The sequence below is a fragment of the Apis florea genome, unplaced genomic scaffold (assembly GCF_048593485.1).
Source record: "Apis florea isolate Af1SG1 unplaced genomic scaffold, ASM4859348v1 contig_1615_pilon, whole genome shotgun sequence".
Classification (NCBI taxonomy): domain Eukaryota; kingdom Metazoa; phylum Arthropoda; class Insecta; order Hymenoptera; family Apidae; genus Apis; species Apis florea.
The window spans coordinates 39,989-63,471 of record NW_028256416.1 but is presented as its reverse complement, the minus strand read 5'-3'; the positions used below and the strand labels follow the sequence as shown (position 1 = coordinate 63,471).

Genomic DNA, 23,483 nt, shown 5'->3' with positions numbered 1-23,483 from the left:
ACAATGATTCATATTCGATAAATTATTTTTAATTAATAGAAAATTAAAAGCAAAGACAGCTGGAAAGTAGAGATTGATATTAATCGATGATACATGAAAAATAGAAAAAAAAAATTCATCGATAATGATTGATAGTTATTTTAAATTACATTAATATCAGGTAGTAAAGAAATACCAGGGGTATTTCTCTTGATTTCTTTCAGATGGTGGCGGGTTCTTCGCTTTTCGTGCTAATCAAGGGAACGATTCAAAGGGGAGAGGCCTAAGACTACTAACACAATTTATTAATTGGAACGAAAAGAAATTATTTGTATACAAATATTGATATACAAATATATCTTTATCTGTGATTGCGAAATAAAAAGGAAAACAAGCGAAAGACACAGAATTGCAAAATATCAAACAGTACTCTGGTTCACACAAAGTTAACATACATACGATCTAGTCAAGAAAGGAAGACTTACTTCTTAAAGAGAAAATTGTGACGCTTTGAAATAATGATACAGTAAATTCGAAACGTGCAAGCGAAAAATATAAAAACACAATAAACAAATTGGACTATGAATTTTATCAAAATTCTATTTTGAAAGTATTGCGAACGAAAAAGATTATATTTATAGAAAACTGAGGATCACGCATATTACGAATAACATCAGAGATAATCCAATCGTAATAAAATAATAATAATGTATCGATCATATTGGAATTTATTACCAAAAAAAAATATATATTACCAAAGAAACATTTAATCGAATGCTTTAAGAATATAAGTAGTGGAATATGTGTATAAACTAATCTTAATAACACTGATCAAAGTTTTATTATTACGGCAAACGATACCAAATTAAACTTAATTGAAAGATAAAGAATAAGAAATTTGATCGATACAAAAAAGATCGAGTAAAATTGATCGCGTATTGAAGATTTATCTATCAACAAATATGTGTACATAGAAAATCTCGACAAACGTATATTTATATATACGTATAGATTTAATTATATTAAAAGAATGATCTTTTCATTCGTATCAAATACGGTTAACATAGTTGATTTGATACGTGTTATCGTTCAATGAATAAACGAAAACGAGAGGAAGAGAGAGAGAGAGAGAGAGAGAGAGAGAGAGAGAGAAAGATAGAGAGGGAGGGAGAGAAGGAAGGAAGCAAGAAGCGAGGAAAAAAAGAGAAAGAGAAAGAGACTTTTTCGTCAGCGATCTATTGTTCGTTGAATGAACAAATGATAAAAAAATGAAAAATAACTTAAATATCGTAATAGAGAATGAGAGATAGAAAAGATATAGAGAAAAAATAAAGTCTACAATTCTAAGTCTAAGTCTGCAAAAAAATCATCGTGTTACGGTAGATATAGTACGAAGATGTCAAAAATTGTGAAAATGATAGATTCATTTATATTGGATGAAATGAATAAATGTTTTATTAAAAATTATAAATATTATTAAAAGTAGTGTATATCGAAAGAATTGTAAAAGCTGTGAGTTTTTTTCGAAAAATCTTATATAAAAAATAATAATATAATTTTTTAATCAGGCTAAATAACTCGTATTAAAGAGAGAGATAATGACAATTAATCGAAAGAAAGTAGTAGAAAAAAAAAGAAAATTGAAGAAAGAGGATTGAAAGAACGAAAGGGATATGGAAAGAGTCTGAAGCAGTGTAGAGAGGGTGTCTGGATGAGCGGAGGGGTAAAATTCAGACCGATATCGACCGCGAATTGCGCTTGCGTGGAAAAAGGCGCGCAATCGCTGTTGAGAAAGCAACGTACTGCCGCGAGGAAGAGGCAGTCAGTCGATTGTCGCGACGACCATCATCGACGAGTAACAATCTCTGTCGTTCTATCGTTGTTTCTTTATATAGTCGAGGTGGTTATTATTTCGCATTTAATATTTCTTCTTGCACCAATATCGTTTATTTTCTCGATTAAAAACATAAATTTTGCTTGTCTGTATACTTAGTATGCAAAATTTTTTTTCTGTAAACACGCAGCTAAATTTCTCAATTCGCGTAACTAATAAAGTATTTCTCTTTAACTATCGCTTTTAATGCTACTCCACTTCTTTCAATATCCTTGCAACGGTCTCGGTGATTCCAATGCGCGCACCGACGAAACGCGCATTTGCAGAAAGCTAGCATATGAAAAAGGAAATTATTACTAATAAATATGCATCAGAGTCGTAAGTAAGAAAGGGAATAGATCGCGATCAGCTATTTCCACAAGATTAATTTCTCTCTTTTTCCCTCTTTCTTCAACTTGCTTCTTCAGTTTTTTTACTTTCTACATTTCGATAAACTGGAATGTAGAATTGGAAAATATAGACTATAATATTTGTGACATTCGCAAAATTTATATTAGTTTCACTGTAAATAAAAATAATTATTAATATAAAAAGTTAATATAGAAAACTATACGGGAAGAACGAAGAAAAAAAAAGAGTGAGTGGGACAGAGAGAGAGGGAAGGAGGGGGAGGAAGAAAAAGAAAAAGAAAATATCAATACAATAAGAATATGATATCCGATTGTTACTTTATATACATGTATGTTTCATTGCTCCTTTTGTTCTTAACTTTTATTATAAGAAATAGATCAGAAACATTTCTTAGAAATTAAAATAGAATGTTTTCAAAATTAAAATAAATTTCCACGACTTTAAGATTGACCGCGAATAATAAGAATTGCGATTACGTTGAGAGAGAGAGAGAGAGAGAGAGAGAGAGAGAGAGAGAGAGAGAGAGAGAGAGAGAGAGAGAGAGAAAGAGAGAGGAAGGGAAGGAAAAAAAGGAATAGTGAGTAAGAAACGAATATTTGAGTAATAAGATAGAAAAGAAATATAAGTTAAATGGCTACGCTTGATATGCAACAAGATATTTTAAATCAAGTAGTTGAAAGCGAACAACAACAACAACAAGAGGAAATTCAACTGACAGAATTATTACCGGTGAAACAATCACGAATCAGGGAGAATGAAATTTTTAAAGATATAGATGAGAATGTTGATACGACCGATGCTTTAAAGATACTTCGAAGTTTCACCATCGCCAACAATTGTTGCAACGACGATGAACATAAGCTTTGTTCGGCCAATTTATCTTTTTGTAGAAAAATCGATCAATATGAGCGAGAAAAATTACAAGACAATTGCAAACAATTGCTTGAAGAAGCAAACAATATACAAAAGAAGACTTGCGAATATGATAAAAAAAATATAATTAATAAAACCGAGATTGGAAAAGAAAAAGAGAAACGCAACGTTCAAAGATTTGAGAACGAATCAAATATAGGAAAAAGAAAACGCAAGCAAATCGATAAAAAATCGATGATTAAAGATGTAATAAAATTCCCAAAGAAAAGAGTAATTATCGATGCAATAAAAAATAATAAAAAACAAAAAAGTGAAGAAAATGGCAACGCAAGGTCAAGGAATCGGTTAAAATTACGAGAAAATTCATATCTCGAAAATAAAAAAGGGATTGACGAACAAATAGAATCAACGACTTATTTAGATCTTGACAAGAATAATCATCATTTAAATGATGAGATTTATGTGTTTCGTCGTGAGTTGATAGACGAAGAACAGGAACCCAATACAAACTTGAAAAACATAGAAGGAATGTACAAAAATGTGAATTATACAAATACTACCGATGGAATATTATTCGATCGAATAGCAATTTCTAGCGAAATAACGGATAAAAATAATATCGATGAAGCCGCTAAACAACTTATCGCCGTTACTATTGAAGAAAATGGCATATTTAATGCAAAAGTAGCGAATTCGAAAATATTGCTCGAGAATTCATCGAAAGAAACAAAGTTAAATTTATATACAACGACGATGAATTATCTTGTAGACAGTGAAAACAATAATACGATGGAATCAAGTCGATTCAAAGTCGGAGAAGCTCATACGAATCCATCGTATGGATCAGATATCTCTAAGAACGTAGTCGTTATCGAATCGTCATCGTCGTCGTCGTCGTCGTCGTCGTCGTCGTCATCGTCATTGTCATCCTCATCGTCATTATCATCGTCATTGTTGTCATCGTCGCTCTCATATTCAAAAAAAAAGAATTTGAATGATAACGAGGATAGGCGAGATGAAGACGAAAAGATCGATATCAAAGCTAAAGAAGATAATCAGCAAAAAAAATATTGTTGTGTAGTTTGCGAGGCGCGATTCAAAGGTAGTGGAGGTCTTCGTAATCATTATAAGATCGTACATGGAGCGGGACCTATCTTTAAATGTGACGAGTGTGGCAAAGAATTCCCTTTGAAAGAAAGATTGAAACTACACGTTAGAACACATACCGGATTCAAGCCGTATAAATGTCCAGAATGCGACAAAAGTTTTGCCAGAGGAGGACAATTGGTGCAGCATCGGCGTACTCACAGTCAGGTGAAACCGTACCGTTGCGGTTTATGTTCTGGCACGTTTACCTGTGCCGCGAATTTGGCATTGCACGTAAAGCGACACAATGGTCAAAAAGATCATAAATGTGAGATTTGTGGTCGCGCGTTCGTTCGCCGAGACGCGCTCAAAAAACATCTCGAATGCCTTCATAGAGATGTAAAATCTTTTCTCTGCGTGATATGTAACAAAACTTTCAAGGGCCATCTACCTCAACACATGAGAACGCATGCGCGCGATCGGCCACACGGTTGCGCTACGTGTGGTCAAAGATTCGCTCAAAAATCTCAATTGACCGTCCATCAAAGAACACACTCAGGACAAAGACCATTCAGATGTTTGGTTTGTTGGCAGGCATTTGCACATTCAACAGCTCTTAAACTTCATACAAGAAGACATACCGGTGAAAGGCCGTTTAAATGTGCCGAATGTAACGCCGGTTTCACACAACTACCCCACTGGAAGAAGCATATGAAATGCATCCACGGTCGAAATGAGCCATACGCTTGTAAAAAGTGTAAGAGTTTCTTTAGAATCAAAAATGATTTGGAATGTCACGAGAAAACCTGTCATCCTGAATCTAAAAGTGAACACGACGTTTCGAATAATCGAATGGACTCGATAACGGCAACGATAATACCGACAACATCAGTTTCGATGACCTTACAATCGACAACGTCGTCCCTGCTCTCCAATGAAATAATCACCGACAAATCCTCCTCCCCTCCCTCCAAATATAAAATAATGTCTGTCGAGAGGATGAGATTGTTGCTCGCTGTACTTCTTAAGAGGATTAGCAAACAAGAAAGATTGGACGAATTAGGATTTGGCAAACGATTAATCGACGAGGTTCTTTATGACTCTTTGTTATCCGCTGGCAAAGATCCGGTCGTGAGTAACGGTCTTTCGGAACTCGAAACTCTCACCAAGAATCTCGAGATATTTCTCAAGTGGACCGTACCCAAAGAACATTGGGAACATTTTCGCAAATTGAATAAAACACCCGAAGATATCCTGGAAACACTTACCGCTACTTAAATAAAATTCCTAGTTATTTCAATAATATTTTAATCATATATGGTTAACGCTACTAAATATTTACCAAAGATTAGAAGATACAAATATACTTTAAACTTCTTGGAAATTATTTCATCCTAAATCGAGGCTTTTTAAATCAAAGACTGTTCCCTCTTTTTACACTATATAATTTTTCTATAACTTTATACGTATAACGCACCGTTCGCGACTATGTGAATAAAAACAAGTTAGAGATGAACGAAAAAAAAAAAAAAGAAAAGAAAGATTTGAACACGTGCAGAATAAGAATATTCGTAGCACGTGTTCATCGTCAATCAATATATTATTTAGTAATAATATTCGTTCGTATTATACATTATCTAAATACCAAAAGTGTTAATGATTATTTATTAAAATTATTTCGATTACATATAAATAATTTCATTTAATATAAAAATAAGTATTTGCTAGTCCAAAGTGCAAACGCAACATTCGTAATAACAATCGAATAACTCATTGATCATTTTGTGCGTGCACCGTTTTACGTTATTCATTTCGTACTGGAAAAAATAAAATATACGATTGACTGATATATATTTTAACGATATTAAAGCTTATTATTAGTTATTACGTTACATATATGTTGTAAAAGTAATAACGAGTTACACGTAAAACGATAGATAGATTGAACGAATAAATTTGTTCCCATCATTTCTATGTGATAAGTTAATTATGCATCGAGTGCCATATTGTTTGTATAAAAAGTTCGTACAAACAATTTAAAAACATATTTAGAGTTTTAAACTTCTACGCAAAGTATAAAGCGACAATATACACTGCGAAATTTTCATTATGAGAGAAAGCGAGAGAGCAAGAGAGAAGGAATGAATGAGCGAGCGAGAAAGAAAGAGAGATATTCACGTGATTTTTATATTATAATTTTTTAAGTATACATATGTATATAATATTTTACGAGTTAATTCGCTTCATTATATAAATATTTAAGTATATCTTTTATAGATATTTTTAATAACCAACTGGCTACATTCAGGGTGCCATGCGTCATTTATTTCTTGCCCTGTTATTTTATTAATAATTCTCTTACTTGTTGTTATTTAAACGAATTTGTTGCTCGCTTTTCGTAATTTCTAAACAAATGTATGATAATGTAATGAATGTTACGATGATAGAGTTAAATATTATCTACGATAAACAACTAATCAAAATTAGATTCGTGTGGCAATAGATTGAAAATGCAGTTTTTGCATTTGTATTCGTTATAACGAAAAACATATTTTTTTAAAAGAAAATTGAACGAAAAAAAAAAAAAAGAAAGAAAAAAGGGAAGGAAAAAAAGAGAGAGAGAAAAGGTGAAAGAGAAAAGAAATAAATAAGAAATATGTTTGAATATATACGAGTATTTCAATACGAGTTTTTTAGATGATTTCTTACTTTATTACTAATTTAAAGAGGCTAAATATCAACTAGGTTATTGTACACGTTGTTTGTTGCAATATATTCTTTTAATTAGATATAAGCATTCTATATTTATACGTACATTGTTGTGTGTAAATTGTTGGACAAGTATAACACACAAGTTGAATGCATAATTTTATTGATTTTTGTGATATTTTTTTTCTTGCCATTTTTTTCATTTTCGTTCTCATTTATTTATTTGCTTTCGAAATATCAATATTTATAAACTTAAATTATACGTTAAATAAATTGATCTCTTTGAATGAAAAAAGTTCGGAAAAGTTCTAAAAATTTCGGAGACTCTCGTAAAATTTTTCCTATAAAAATCATGTAAAAAAAATAAAAATTTTCATCTATACATGAAAAATACGCGCGGTGCTACATGAAATTCTGTTGTGTTCGTAAAAAGTTCTGTTAATAAACAGGATCTTTAATACCTAAAAATTTTATTATCGTCATTTTCTTTCACATTGTATGATTCTCGTTAGCATATATTTCTTCGTTTTAATGCATAGATTGTGCAAATTAACACGACGAAAATGTTTAATAAATATGCCTGTACGCTTAGCAAGTACGACATTTTTTAGGTAGACATAAATAAATGTGAACAGACAATAATGATCAAAGTTTCAAGTTAATAATTTAAAAAAATAAAAAAAAAACATATATATATATATAAACAATTATAAGATATATTATATTCCGTATATTGTGTAATACATTAATATATATTTAATAATGTGTTGTGTAATTTTCAATTCGTTAAAATATGTTTTTAATTATAATAGAATATTTAGTAATTCCGATAAAATCTTATTTCGTATATAATATAATACAAATATTTCAAATATTTTGTAATGTTATGGTATTGTTCCGAAATAGATACATCGCTCAAAATCGACTTGTTGCTTATAAATCAGATATTATTCGATTTGTCTTTATCTCGAACAAAAGAGCGAAGAAAAGCTTAAGACAATGGACAAATCATAAAGACCGATCGAACAACAATGTTATAACGATTCCGAACAGATATAAAAATTTATATTTCTCATATTTATATTCAGATTTCTCATTCATTTTCGGATTTTATATTATAAACAAAGAAATGGAGCAATATGCTTCTTTCGGAACAATACAAATGTACACACAGATACACACATACACATACACACACGTATTATTCTAATGTCACAATTACTTGTTTCATGAGAAAAAGTTGTTTTCGTTAAAGTCAAATTTTTATACAGCTTATTTTGAACGATGAAATGAGCTGATAAAAAAAAAAGTAAAAAAATGTAATAATTCTCTGATGATCGAGATATTCCTTGGGGAGAAAAAAAAAAATTTCAAGAAATTATTCGTTATACCTTTTATAAGAATTCAAGCGACTATATGTTAAGTATGGTTGGTGTGAGATATAATGACAGGGACGATTATGTCAGTGTCTCTCTTTGAAATTTATTCAAAGATCAAAATCTACTTTTTTGTCTGCTGTAGAAATGCAAATAAAGGTCGTAGAGACCTCTGAATATAGATCGAGGTCAAAGGAATGCCCGCATGTTTATAGATACGTATGTAGAATTTAAGTAAAGATTTCTGTGTTTCAACAATGGTGCTGTTTTGTTAAATGCTTGAATTTCTTTATTCAATATGTTCCACGAGATGCCAAAATGATTATTTTGATTTGCCAATGTTACGTGATAACCGATTATCCGTGTTGTTATTATTTTTACTGTTATTAGTTTACGATTACGAACAAATTGAAACTAAAATTTTCATTATAAATATTTTTTTTTAAGTTAATGTGTTCAGATATAGATTATTTCAAAAGATTTCATTTTATAATTATTCTTTTTTCGTTATAGTGCCATAAACTATGCATCGTTTGTAAAGTATATCCTACTTTATTGTATAGTAATACAATTATTCGAATAAAATTAAAAAAATTTTCTTTTGCCTTTACTCAAGAAAATATTTATTTTAACAAGAGTAAAAAATATATTTACATATTAGATTAATACCATAAAAAGTAATATCGAAACGTATATATGTATATCTATAAAAACAACAATCTTATACATATGATACAAACGAATATATATTTTACACAATATTATTATTATTATTTATCGTTCTTACCATCTAATTCGAAATCATCATATTTCCAAGAAAGCGAAAAATTTTCTCTCAAATCCACTTGTAAATTATTTATATTTAAGCACTGAAAAATTAATATTTTTAGGTTTAGATAAGAAAAAAAAAAAGAAATTAAAAATAAAAAAATAACTATTAATCAATACTCTTATTTAATTTGAATACGAACTTTCCCCTCCCTTTTCTTTTTATCATTTTAAGCATTGAAACTCACATTTTCCTTCTTAATATATTCGAATCGTATTTCGCGATCGTTTAAAAAAACTTTTGAAATATTAGATGTTATTCCCCATATCTGTATTTTATCTAAAATAATCTTCTCATTGAAATAACTCTTCGTTGCTTTGGAATTGGATAAAGTGTTATTTTCAATATTGAAAAATGTCCATACAAACTGTCTCTTCTCGAACGAATCTGAATTGAATTTGAATTTGTTGAATGAATTTTTGTATACGTTAAAAAAAAAATTATTACAATTATTTGTTATAAAACAATTAATTGTTATATTGTTCTAATACATACCTAAACTATCACCATCATCCCAATATAATTCTCCTTTTGCCTTTTTTACATTATCCAACGTAATCAATAACTCAAAATTATTTTTTCTGCTAGCTGTTGTAGTATCGGCTGGTTTTTGTGCTGGCAAAATAGATCCTCCGCGAATCATCAATGGTATGGTATCGAGTGGCGCATTCAATGTATAATATTTGCCCAACGCAAAAAGAGAATCTTTTGTATAAAAATTATACCATAATCCACGTGGTAAATAAGCAATTACTTCTGTTTTGTTCTATAATGATCATCAATGATGTAACAATCAAATCACTTTTTTTTTTTTTTTTGCATAATATATGAATAAATCAAATATTAAATCATTTAACAAAATTTTAAATATTAGCTTACTTCTTCTAAAACTGGGATTATCATCAAAGAATTGCCCCACAAATATTGAGCATCGATATCATATGTGATCGAATCGTTAGGAAATCTCAACAAAAAATGTTAATCTTACAAAAATTTTCATTTAATAATCATTTAGTATCGCATATGATTTATACTTACTCGAAAAATAATGGCCTCGCTACAGTTTCTCCAAATTTATGTGCCCGAAAAAATAACGTATACAAATACGGTAACAACCAATAACGTATCGTAAGAGCACGTTTGGATGATTTTATTACTAAATCACCCATAGCAACTGGATCTTGTTCCTGATATGAACAAAATATATTATATGCTAGAAATATTGTAACGAAAACACGATTCAATTGCTTTTATTCATTATATAATGAATATTCATAAATACGAACAATCGTATCATCTGAATTATGATTACGAGAAAAAGGATAAAATGCACCAAGTTGCATCCAACGATTGCATAAACCTATTGTAGTATTTCCATTGAATCCACAAATGTCAGCACCAACCATTGGTATTTGATAAAAATTCATCAACAAAATTGCTGGAATGCTCATTTTTAAATCGTGCCTAATGATTAATTTCTTATGTGAAATACGAATAATATTTATCAAATATGTATTTATAAATAAAATGTTTCATATATAATTTACCACGAGGAATAAACATCTCCTGTCCAATGACCAGCATAGTAACCATGTCCCACCCAGGTTGAACGTGATATTATAAATGGTCTTTTTCGTCTAATATTGGTTAATGCACTATGTATGTAATTATATTTTTGTAATTATATTTTTCTTTTAATTTTCAAATTTTCTTTATGCTTACCAATTATTACTTACTAATTAGTCGCTATCGCTTGACTTGTGCCATAAATATTGTGAAGATCGTAATGAAAGCCCAAATAATGTTTAGCATTCATACACAATGTTTTCGTCGATAGAATATTACCAATAACACGCGGTATATATTTAGGATAATCTAATTTATTTTGCGAACATCCATATTTATGTCCATTATAAAAGTTGGAAGGCTCGTTCATGTCCTAGCAATAATAGAAAATAATACATTAATATATTAAAAAAACATTATTTTTTTTATCAAAAGATAAAAACATACTATCCAAGCACCATCATATGCAAAATTATTGTGCATATCGTTCATCATGTGAAAATAATAATTTCGCGCTTTGGGATTTGTAAAATCAGGCCACACAGTAGAGACTAAATTCCAAACTTTGCCAACGAATGGTTGATCAGTTTTTTCATCTTTTACAAATATATCTTCTTTCAAACCTTCATCGTAGGGCAAATAAGTTCCTTTCTTTTCAGAACCAGATACTCCTGCATCGATCAACGGAATATAATGCATTCCTCTCTAGAAAATGTAAATATATATATGTATATATAAATGTATATATATACATATATATATTAGCAATCTATAATTAAATCATACCGAATGTATTTCATTGACAAATTGTGGTAAATCCTTAAACCTGTCTGAATTATATGTAAAATCGTTATTCTTATCCATGTAATCTAAATCGTTCCATTGAGTATCCTAAAAATGATAAAAATTGATCAAAATGATTAAACTTATCTTATTTGCCTTATTTATTTATTTATTATTATTATTAAATCTAAATTGATAAATATATAAAAAAACATTACAAATGGAATTCCTGCTGCTATAGTTCTATTCCATACTTCTTTTGTCTTTTCTAAACTTCCATATCCATATCTATCATACAATTATACAAATATTATGTATACATATTTTATCACACATATACGAACATAATAAAAAATATAAATTCATATCTTTTGCAATAAGATAAGGTTTGTACCTGCATAAATGAAAACCAAGAGACCAATACGGGGGCAGAAATGGTTTACCTACTATCTCAGAATATTGCTTTATGACATCTGCTGGAGTTGGACCCAAAAAAAAATATATATCAAAAATACCGCCAATAGCTCGAAAGGTAATAGCAGGTGATGGTTGTAATATCACATCTAAAAATATCAAACACTATAATATAATGGATTTGATACATGTTGAAAAAAAAAAATTTCAATTTTGAACATCATTACCCATAGCATTACTGTTGAGAAATAAAACTCCATGAGAATTTCCCGAATTTTCAATTATTAAATAAAAGGGATGCGATCCATATAAATTTGCCTAAATTTAAACAGTTTATCTTTATAATTTTATATGTACATATATATACATTTTTAAAAAAAAGAAAAATAAAAATAATATATAATTTGAAACAATATTTTCAATTAAATCAACTTACATTTTCGATCGGTGGTTGATCTTTGTTAAATAATGTAAAAGATTGCCAATTAGTATTTAATTTCAATTTTGTTTCGTGTTCTCCAATACCATAAATATTATGACTTGGCAAAAGAGCGCTTATTTGCAAAAATTGGTCAGCAAATATAAAACCTCCGATATTAATAGAATCAAATCTGAAACAAATATGAAGAAAAACTTGTAATACAGGTAATACAATAATAATATATTTGTAAAAAATTTTCGCATTCACATTTTCTTTTAACTGATTCTAAACATTAAAACATACAATACAAACAAATTTTTATATAATAAAAATTGATATGCAAAAATATTAATTGAAATTTTTGATTATTGAAATTTACCTGTTATTAAATTTTATTAAATTTTATAATAAACAAAGCGATATAGAGAAATGATCTCAAAGGATTGAATTCAATGTTCCTTATTTATAAATATCATTTAACGAAAATTTTAAGGCGAGATATTTAAATTCACTTATTTTAAATTTACAATTGATTATTCAGAACTTTTATATAATGTAATATTTAAGAATATATATATTGTTAAAAAAGAAAATTTTTTAAATATTTTTTTATTATATAAATATAAAATTATTACCTGTATTTATTACCTATATTTAAAATTCAATTTTTCTAAATAACAAATTAAATGAATTTCATATTCAATAATGTTAAAAAAATACTAGAAGTTTTTTTTTTTATAACGATATATATATATATATTATATATTTATATATATATTATAATATATATATAGATTATATATATATATTATTCTTTATACGTATCATTGCTTTACATTAAGTTATTAAAATTTCTTGATAATTAATGATATGCCATATCATATTTAAAATTTCATTTTTAATCTGATTAATATTATCCGATCAAACGAGATTGTTAATGTTGGATGATTTGATCAATAGACGTTTCTAACACAAAATTAAATTGTTTATAACTTAATATATAATAAAACTTAACCAATATATTAATTCTTGTTTGTTTGTTTTTAATGTTTAATTTCGAATCGACCCTGTAAAAATCATCTATAAATATATTAAGTACTCTGTATATAGTATGTTTTAGCATAATTACTATAACATTAAAATTTTTAAAAATTTCAAAATTTAAATATCGCTGAAATATCTAATGTTACTCACATTACTGTATCATCTAAAGTTCTGTATACTTTAAAACCAGGTTTAATATTATCAACATTTAATTTGTATTTTGCATTTTTTTGAATAAATGGTTTAGGATCCGATCTGAGAGGCCATGGTGGTTCATAACGTTTCTTGAAAGCATCATATATTTTTATACGTAAAATAGAATTATCTACAGTGCTCGTTTCTACTTTAACAAATGATATATCATTTTCATAGAACGATCTTTTTATTTGTTTGAGAAATCCAGAAAAATTATTTCCATCTAAACTAAAATTTTCATATCTATATATGCTCCAATTGCTCGGATAATAACAATATGGGACATTTAGAGAGGTTTGTTTTATGGTTGGTATTTGTTTTTCATAAGAATTCCAACAACAACCTCTATTCGCACAAGATAATTCTGATGCTCCATCTTCGGGATGACAATCAAAACGTAATGTAACTGGAATATTGTCGCATTGTTCCTAATAAATGAAAGTTTTTTTTAATAAATGAAGATCAATGTAAAAATATTATAGATATACAATCATTATGATTAACTTACTTGTACAATTTTAGAAAACCGAGATATTTTGTTATCAAATATTATATCATGTTTGAAATTTTTATTTTCAGATAATATTGTAGAAACATTGATCGATTTATAATTCATATTCAATTTTTGTAAAGTTTCATTAAAAAATATATTTATTTCATATTTCTTTATAGTAATGCATCCACTTTGTTTTATAGAAACTATTATAAAACCAAATAGAATAAGAAATATGATCAATTTCAAAAAATAATATGTTGATATATATCTATGATATCTATTTAAAATCATATTTCTTCTTAGAAATTGTTGTGTATTTTTTACATTCATTTATCCGTTAATTTAATAAATTTGCAGATTCTGTAAAAAAATATTATAATATAATATTCACTAAACAACTCGAATGTCTTGATTTTCTTTTTAATTAAATAACTTATATTTAGTAAACTTAAATCTATATTATAAAATAATTATTAATAAAGTAAATATATATTAACAAATATATAATAAGAAAGATAAGAAAAATTTTCTTGATAGTTAATTAAATATACATGAATAAAAAGATTATAAAATAATAAATAAAAATAAAATCTATTATAAAGTAATATAACCTCGAACATAAATATAACCAAAATGTAAAATTTGTATCTTATGTCACTCATACATATATTTATTATTTATTATTATTAATACAATACATATTATAATAATAATTAAAAATAGTAGTTTTAATTAATTAAATTTATCATTGTATTATTAATAATATTTAAACTTTACCAACCATCAAGAAAATTCCAATTATCACTTTGTTTTATTTTTAACAAGATTAGTCTTTTTAAAATAGAAATTAAAAATCTTTCTATCTATCTACTTGTTATTGTATTTTTTTATTCATTTTTGAGCAGATATTTTAACATTAAACAATAAATTTTAAAATCTGAATAATTTCATTATTATCATGATCAATGGCATATACGTTTTGATCATGTACTCAAACGAGCCGAAATTCAATATCGAAAAATTTTCTACACTAAGTTTAACAACCAGAAATATATAAACTATAAATTAATATAGATAATAATATACATGTACATGTATATATTTCTTTTATACTTTATATAATCGTGAATAATTCTTACGAATAATATTGTGAATAATTTCTTCGAATTTTTTTATATATACATTATGTATATAGTTATTATTTAATAATAATATTTAATAATTAAAATACTGAATACTTAAATAATACATTGGATTCTATAGTTGAAAAAGAGGATGAATTTTTAACATTATATAGGTAATTAATTAATGATAAAAAATATATCTTATAAATTTTCATATTTTCCCTTTAACTCAACAACAATCAATTAATATACATATATTTCTCATTGTTAACATATCTTTTATTTATATAGAAATACATTAATTGTAAATTATTATATTAATCGACGATATAATTGATGCAAATTTTAATTTGTATAATTTTTGCTTTCAATATTTCTATTTCTGCTAGTTATATATAATTAAATTTATACATAACATTATGTGATTTATAAATTTATATTATGTACAATATATACAGTATTACATGTTATTAAGTGTATTATATTCTATTTATATAATTTTTATACAAATTTATCATTATAAAATTTTAAACATACAATTAAATAGATAATATATAAATATTACGCATCTATCTATTTGAAAGCAAAACTATTGCGAGAATTTTTCGCAAATAATTATTCTGTGAAATTATTTCTACCGTCTAAGAGCAAGAATTTTTTAAATTATTCTCAAATGAATACATAACAATGATTATCGGTTAATTATAGCTAGTTTTATAATTCAAAATAATTTCACAGTTATCGCAACAATCGATTGACAAACGATAAAGAGATAAATTTGAATGAAATCGAGGATGAGAAAAATAAAAAAAAGAATATGCATAAATTTTCACTAAACATAGTTTCGAAAATTCTAGGATAATAAATTTAAAATAGTAATTTCGGTGAATTTTCTATCTCCTAAAGATTAAAAATTTCGAAAATCTTTAAATAAACATAATTTGATTTAATACTTTCGACAGTAATTGCAGAAAGAAATTCTCAAATGGATACGTATCTTATCACATAATGTTGTGTGTATGTGATATTGTTATTTATTTACATAAAATATGCAATAATGAAAGATGAAAGAATCAAATATATTTATTAAATTTATAAAATACACAAAATTTCCGTTTTCAAAAAAAAAAAAAAGGAAAAGAAAATGTTTAAAATTTTTTATATATTTCAATTATCTAGAATTTTGTTTTACTAACTGACTTAACCGATCATCGTCGGTTGAAATTTATGAAGAATATCTTCATAAAACAATTCGGATATTATGCAAAAAAATCATAAAAAAATTAAATATTAAGTTAAATCTTTTAAATCGTTAGAAGAAATGAAATGATTTAAAAAAATAGTATATTTGCACAAATATTAATATAAACATGTTTCCGAAAAAGAAATCTGAATTATATGAAAAGAAAACTATATACAATTCCAGGCATTAATTAATTAGATTAAGTTTTGTCCAATTTACAAAACATTTTGATATACATTTTTTTCTAATATAAAGATTTTTATTATTCTTTATTATTATTCTTCAAGTAATATCAATTTCACAATCACTTTTCATTTTCTCACATTGTTTGATTATTTCTGAAATGAAAAATAAATATTGTATAATTTAAAACGATAAAAACAAAATTTTTAAATATAAAAAAACTTACTTTGAACAATTGTCTGTAATGTAAAAATAGTTGGCGATTGTGGAAATTCTGTTAGAAAATTTTTACCCTCATCACAACATCTAGTTAAAAGCGGATCTAATGGTAGAGAACCTAAAAATTCTATATTCAATTCTTTAGCCATTGCACAGCCACCACCCGTTAATGCTGGGAATATTTCCTCAGAATTCTATGCAAAAAAAAGAAAGAGAAAAAAAAAGAGATTTATATATAATATAAATGAATTTCGCATTCAAATAATATATATATATATATATATATATATATATATATATATATATATATATATATTTAATATTATTATTAATACTTGCCTTACACTTAGGGCATACAAAAATATTCATATTTTCAATAACACCTAATATTGGTATATTCGCTTTTTTACAAAAATCAATTTCTTTCCTCACATCTAATAAAGCAACCTGTTGTGGAGTTGTTACTATTATTGCTCCTGTAATCCCAACATTTTTAAGATACAAAGTTGCCGATAAATGCTCATCCGATGTACCAGGAGGAGTATCTAAAATAAGATAATCTAATGTCCCCCAGTCTACTTCTGATAAAAATTGTCTAATCATTCCTATAATAATAAATTAATAAATAAATATATAAATATATAAATTATATACATAAAAAAAAATCATTTTATATTAAATACCATTTTTTTTGGGTCCTCTCCATATCACTGCATCACTTGGATTCGCAAGTAAAAATCCAATAGACATTAATGACAAATTGTCTTCTATGTACTAAAAGAAATAATAAAAGTCATTTGTAATATATATCAGTTAAATATAATAATAAAAACTCGTTTAGTTTATATCTATAAAAGCTCACCACTGGAGACCATCCTGATCCACTTTGATGAACTTGTTCTCCTATTACACCTAACACTCTTGGTTGTGATGGTCCGCAAATGTCAATATCTAATATTGCAACCTATGAAGTTTATTTATATCTTTTCATTCAGTTTAATTAATAAATTATAAAATCAAATTTTAAATATTACAGAATATTTTTTATATTTATAATTATATATTATTTCATTTCATATTTTATTATTTATAATTATTTATAATTAAAAATATATAATATATCAAAAGATTAATATAATCAATTAGAAACTGATACAATATAATAGAAATAAATAAAATTACAAGTAACTATTGTAAATATACTCTTTAAACTATATATATAGCACAAATTATAAGCGATTGGTAGATATCACTATGTTGATATGGATATAGAAAACAATATGGATGTTCTTGCTACAAGAAGAAAGGTAAGCATTTATTTTGAAATTTTTAATATAATACCAAAAACTTGAAGATCTATTGAGCAATATATTTCATAAAATAATTGCTTAAAATATTTATATCATATGTTAAAAAAATACATACATTTATATCAGGATTATTTAATGCCAAAGATCTGGATATCAGTGATGTTATAGTACTTTTACCAACACCACCTTTACCAGATAATACCAATAGTTTATTCTTAACAGTAGAAAGTCTTTCTTTAATTAGATCTATATTAGAATCTGATTGTCTGGTAATACCAGATGCACATATCGTTTTATTTGGGCAACCAGCACATATAGATGACTTTCCTGCATCATTACTCTCAGTACCAGGACAATCTATAAAAATATTAAATACTCATTTGTTATTCCATAATAAATAAAGATTACTCGATATATAATACTAATGTTTAAATGTTAAATGTTAATATTGTAATTAGTTTTTGAAAAAAATGAATAATAATTAATTCATTAAGTAACTATATTTAAAAATTAAATATACAAAATTAAATATATAAAATATATATATATATATATATATACATATATATATTATGTTTAATATTTTATATTAACAGTTAAGCAGTTTTATAATATACTGAATAAATATTGAAACGGAAGACAATATATGTAATATAACCTTATACATGTATAATAAACAACATTAAATCAAATATTATTAATTTAAAAACAATTTTTTATACATTTAAATTAATTATTACATATAATAATGGAATTACTAAATTATACAAATTATATTCGATATTTTTTATTTGCATACATACGTTGTCGTATATCACTAGGTATATCTGCCATGTTGAATAATGATTTGCGATCAATGTCTAATTCTTCAAATAAAAGATAATTTTTAAAAAATACCTTAATATATTTAATTGTTATTAATATATTATTAATATAAATAAAACGATAGTAATTTGTTGATTCGCGTGAAACATTTGCATAAATAAAGTTTTTGAACATTACTCAATTTTACATTATCTATATAATAATTATTTATATAAAATTCAATATAAAATTTTTTGTTATTTAACTTTAAATAAAATTCGAAATTTCTTTCTTATTTTTTACCATTGCATTACCATTTTTATTTTCTTTAAGATAAACAATATTTCCTTATTTAATATAAATGATTTTTTCTTTTTTTTTCCGAATAAAATTTTATTTCATAAAATTTTCAGCAATTACAATCATGGAGTACATTTAATTTACCAATTTCTAACATCGAACCAATAACTTTGCGCAATTTAAGTAATTATAATAATAAACATAATATGCCATGGTATTCCAAGGAATATAATAACATTGAAATTATACCATTGTAAGTTTTCAATATTTAAGCATTATTTCGCTTATTCTACATTTTAGAAAAAAATTATTTTATAAGAAAAAAAGTCATGAATAATTGATATTTTTTTTAGAACAAAATCAACATCCAATTATACATTAGACATTCCAAATACAATCAGTTTATCGAGATTTCCCGATTTAAAAACAAAATATGAACACAATGCACAACGTGCTTCAAAAACAATTCTATATACGCGATATACACCCGACGAATGGTATCAGAAACAAATAAAATATTATAACGATGCAAATTCATGCAGATATTTTTCAGAAAGAACAAGAAACGAAGCTTTACAGATTATTAGGTAAATATATGATATTACAAATTAAATTATTTCGATATATTTATATAATTTATATAACAATAAACATGAACATTTACGACAATAGAGATGCCGAAGAAAAAATACAATCTGGACAATATGATACCGATAGAAGACTCGGTGAAAGAATAAACGACATAAATTTTTGGCGAAATGAAATAGCATCAGAATTAGAAAGATTAATTCAAGAAATAGAAAGATTAAACGATTGTAATTCTATTTTAAATAAAGCTATTAAAGATATCGAAAATCCATCGCGCATCGCAGAAGAATGTCTCTATTACAGAGAAGCTAGGAAAGGTAATAAATATAATAATTAACAAATAACATTATTAACAATATCGTTGTTGATTATTTTTAAAAATATATTGTAAAATGTTATTGTATAATATTAATATTATAAATATTTTGTCGTATAGATACAGAGCTTGTACACGATGATTCAGAGAAATGTTTAGCGAAAGAGATAGAAATTTTGAATCAAAATAGAACGAAATTGGAAATTTGCTTGGATAAATGCAAGAATCAGGTAATATGGAATTAAATAATTAAATTTCAAAATTATTAAATTATAATATATGAAAAACTGATATATACCTATACTCTTGTAGTTGCAAGATTGCAGGTTCTGTCAATGTCAATTAGAATTGAATCTAAAATGTAAAGAAAATGCTTTACAAATAGATAGAATGTGTCATCAATTGAACAATTATAGTTCCGGACTACAATATTATATCGGAATTGAAAAATATAACTCATGGTATATAAACTTTTGTAAACATATCCAACTTACGTTAATTAGATTATTCAATATAAACGTTAAATTTATTATTAATATATCAGTCTTAGCGAACAAAATACATGGATACACGATGCTAATCAAATAATCGAAAAGTCCCAAACCGAAAGAAATAAATCGTGTCAATTAAGGACGAACGCAGAAGCTCTTATGATTAAAATTACACAAGAAATGTGGGATGCATGGAGTAATACGAACAATGCTTTAACACATAGATCTTCCGAATTATTCGAAGCCAAAAATAAACTTCAACAACATTTACAAATGGTAAAAATATTTAACATATTCAACATATCAAAATAACAATTTAATCTAATCTTTTTTACAGATCCAACAAGAAATCTTCGATGTTGAAAAAAGTTTAGAATTGATGCATAAAGCTATCGCAGATAAGAGTCACATATTAAAAGTAGCATATACCAGATTACAAACTAGAACGTACCGTCCGGATATCGAACATTGTCGTGATTATGCGCACATGAGGTGAATTTATTTAAAGTTTGTTTATTCTTGTAAATTAAGATAAAATAGAAAAATTTTCCAACAATTTAATTTTACGTTAATGTATATCGTGTTAACAGTCTCCAAAAAGAAATCGATGAAATAAATCATCAAATGGAAAGAATGTACAGTAAATTGAAGGAATTAGAGAATCAACATCAAAACTTATTAAAAGCACAAACAACATTGGAACACGATCTTGCGTTGAAAATTGACGCGATACATATCGATCAAGAAAAGGTTTCAAGTCTTAGACGTGCTTATCCGATTAATATTCTCTTTAAATTTTAATGTTTACTCATAAAATTATTATTATATTATATCGTATTCTATCGTATAGCTCTTTTTAGGAAATAAAAATAAAATAATATTTCATGTTACATTCATGAACAAGATATTAAATATCAAATAAATATTCGTTGAAATACTAACACATCTTTTATTGTATGTAATCTTTATCATTGTTTCATAAAATTTGGCATAGGTAATTTCATCCCTTCTTTAGCTTCAAAGAAAGTGTAAGAAAGTACAATTTCTTTTACATCCTCCATTTTAGGATCGTTAACAAATTCTGGATCAATATAAAAAAACACTGGCATGTCGACCTATCAGACGATACAATGAAACGATATTATCTCTATACATATGTACAATTATCTTTAAATAAATTCAATTAATTAAAAAATTAAATTAATTTAATTAATTTAATAATTAAATTTGATTAATTTGAAAAGCTTTTTTAAAAGCTTTACCTCTTCATGCGGATTAAGTCGTTGTTCTTCAAAACAAAAACACTGAATTTTATTAAAATATTGCGCAGCTTCGTACGGAACTACATTATAGGTAGATATACCAGTGATCGGTACATTTAATGGATTTTGCGCTCTATAAAATGCTAAAGCAGTTTCTCCAGGCAAAACTTTTATGAAATTTTGTTGCGGTTTGAAATTCCATTGCATCATAGCTCCTATATCGGCATTAAATGTTATTTTTAACACTCTATCCTTAATAGGTTTCATAGACTGTATTTTGGTATTATCATGATTGACAGATAATGTTCCACCATAATTATACGACTATTAAAAAGATAATTCATTCTCATGTATAATACAGAACATAAAAAATATATAACGATAAAAAAAACAGCAATATTACCTGACAAAATATTCTATACAAAGGCACCGAAGCATAAGTAAAACCAATTACCAATATACCGAAACCGCTCCAATATAAACGCGAAGAATGTATCCTTTTTTTATGAGTTGCATCATAATACCGATTAAATAAAATTCTAGATACATCAGTGTGTATTCGCTTTTCATAGCAATTCAATATTTTTCGATAGACTTTGGTATACATATTACCTTTTCTTTTAACCTAAACTTAACCTAAAAGATTTTGAAAATTCTTAAAAATTTATAATACACGTAAAGAAGATTTAATTAATAGGAAATAATTTGACAACAAAGATTAATCTAAAAACACATTTCGTTGATCTCTTGATAACGTCACATTAATTTATCATATCTTGTATAAACTTCAACAAGAACAAGAACCATTCAAAACATCTTACTTTTGCTCGAACATTGCCATCTTTCGGAATATTCTATTATCATGAAATCATGAAATTTGAAATTTGAAACGAATTTAAATCGAACATACAAAATAAGAAAAGATTTTAACAAAATTTGTAACAAAAGTGATAAACAAAGTTGGATATATTTTGCCATATACGATAACATATTTATGCTATTTAGCATATTATTTTTCGGAAACTCTAAAATTCTTTTATCGTTTTTTCTAACGTTATCAATATCATTTAGAAGAATATTACAATATTTTTAGCGATAAAAATTGAAATTTAATTTTAGTAAATTTATTACAAGACATACAGAATACAGTTATAATCATAAAGGAAATATATATAATACAGAGTTATATATTTTTTAAAAATATACTTTTAAAATATAATAATATTTTATAAATATAATAAATATTGAATTTATTACTATTCATACTATTACGAAATAATGCAATAAAACATAATAATAGAAATTTATAATTTACAAACAATAAATCCACGATAAATATCACATAAATAGAATACATAGTTGAAATTATTTTTATCACATGTATCGCATATAAATTATAAACATCAGTGATATATCACTAATTAATTTTATATATATCATTCGGAAGAAATAAATAACGAATACAATTATATCTTATTAATTAACACAAACAATATTATTTCTTTAAAAATATTCTTTCTCAAGATGTTTATAAAATAATACATATATCATATACTGTATTCACGTATATGTAATACGTATTAGAATCAATCAATTATTTATAATTTCGCGCCAGAAATACAAATAC

General features: G+C 25.9%; 5 protein-coding genes across 7 annotated transcripts; 2 read left to right on the top strand and 3 right to left on the bottom strand.

Annotated features, from left to right (window-relative positions):
• Nucleotides 1–665: 665 nt before the first annotated feature.
• Nucleotides 666–6,850, top strand: LOC100864932 (uncharacterized). The gene has a single exon (XM_003690350.4). The coding sequence runs from the start codon at nucleotides 2,855–2,857 to the stop codon at nucleotides 5,459–5,461; it is 2,607 nt and encodes an 868-aa protein (XP_003690398.2). The 5' UTR covers nucleotides 666–2,854; the 3' UTR covers nucleotides 5,462–6,850.
• A 2,012-nt stretch (nucleotides 6,851–8,862) lies between these two features.
• On the bottom strand, nucleotides 8,863–15,025 carry LOC100864817 (lysosomal alpha-glucosidase). The gene is made up of 17 exons (XM_012490971.3): nucleotides 14,798–15,025; nucleotides 14,029–14,376; nucleotides 13,476–13,948; nucleotides 12,297–12,471; nucleotides 12,088–12,178; nucleotides 11,841–12,009; nucleotides 11,665–11,734; nucleotides 11,450–11,554; nucleotides 11,111–11,368; nucleotides 10,834–11,036; nucleotides 10,645–10,752; nucleotides 10,384–10,561; nucleotides 10,136–10,284; nucleotides 9,977–10,061; nucleotides 9,593–9,863; nucleotides 9,285–9,484; nucleotides 8,863–9,137 (listed from the first exon to the last, which is right to left on the bottom strand). Exons 2-17 carry the CDS (start codon nucleotides 14,344–14,346, stop codon nucleotides 9,039–9,041), a joined length of 2,952 nt encoding a protein of 983 aa, XP_012346425.2. The 5' UTR covers nucleotides 14,347–14,376; nucleotides 14,798–15,025; the 3' UTR covers nucleotides 8,863–9,038.
• Nucleotides 15,026–16,467: 1,442 nt separating this feature from the next.
• On the bottom strand, nucleotides 16,468–21,668 carry Nubp1 (NUBP iron-sulfur cluster assembly factor 1). Of its 3 annotated transcripts, none has more exons than XM_086903703.1 (7): nucleotides 21,537–21,668; nucleotides 18,211–18,452; nucleotides 17,648–17,749; nucleotides 17,469–17,559; nucleotides 17,125–17,390; nucleotides 16,793–16,979; nucleotides 16,468–16,721 (listed from the first exon to the last, which is right to left on the bottom strand). In XM_086903703.1, exons 1-7 carry the CDS (start codon nucleotides 21,538–21,540, stop codon nucleotides 16,666–16,668), a joined length of 948 nt encoding a protein of 315 aa, XP_086759829.1. In that variant the 5' UTR covers nucleotides 21,541–21,668; the 3' UTR covers nucleotides 16,468–16,665. The 3 variants fall into 3 exon arrangements, with proteins under 3 accessions (XP_086759829.1, XP_086759822.1, XP_086759818.1); XM_086903696.1 differs by lacking the exon at nucleotides 21,537–21,668 and adding an exon at nucleotides 18,899–19,384 and having other exon boundaries at nucleotides 17,125–17,330; XM_086903692.1 differs by lacking the exon at nucleotides 21,537–21,668 and adding an exon at nucleotides 18,899–19,317.
• Nucleotides 18,029–21,535, top strand: LOC100864697 (tektin-3). The gene is made up of 9 exons (XM_031918367.2): nucleotides 18,029–18,092; nucleotides 19,313–19,452; nucleotides 19,553–19,786; nucleotides 19,872–20,104; nucleotides 20,224–20,333; nucleotides 20,416–20,564; nucleotides 20,648–20,870; nucleotides 20,932–21,086; nucleotides 21,185–21,535. Exons 1-9 carry the CDS (start codon nucleotides 18,048–18,050, stop codon nucleotides 21,393–21,395), a joined length of 1,500 nt encoding a protein of 499 aa, XP_031774227.1. The 5' UTR covers nucleotides 18,029–18,047; the 3' UTR covers nucleotides 21,396–21,535.
• Cox11 (Cytochrome c oxidase copper chaperone COX11) lies at nucleotides 21,530–22,779 on the bottom strand. Its single transcript, XM_012491111.3, has 4 exons — nucleotides 22,678–22,779; nucleotides 22,260–22,492; nucleotides 21,857–22,180; nucleotides 21,530–21,709 (listed from the first exon to the last, which is right to left on the bottom strand). Exons 2-4 carry the CDS (start codon nucleotides 22,461–22,463, stop codon nucleotides 21,563–21,565), a joined length of 675 nt encoding a protein of 224 aa, XP_012346565.1. The 5' UTR covers nucleotides 22,464–22,492; nucleotides 22,678–22,779; the 3' UTR covers nucleotides 21,530–21,562.
• Nucleotides 22,780–23,483: the final 704 nt, after the last annotated feature.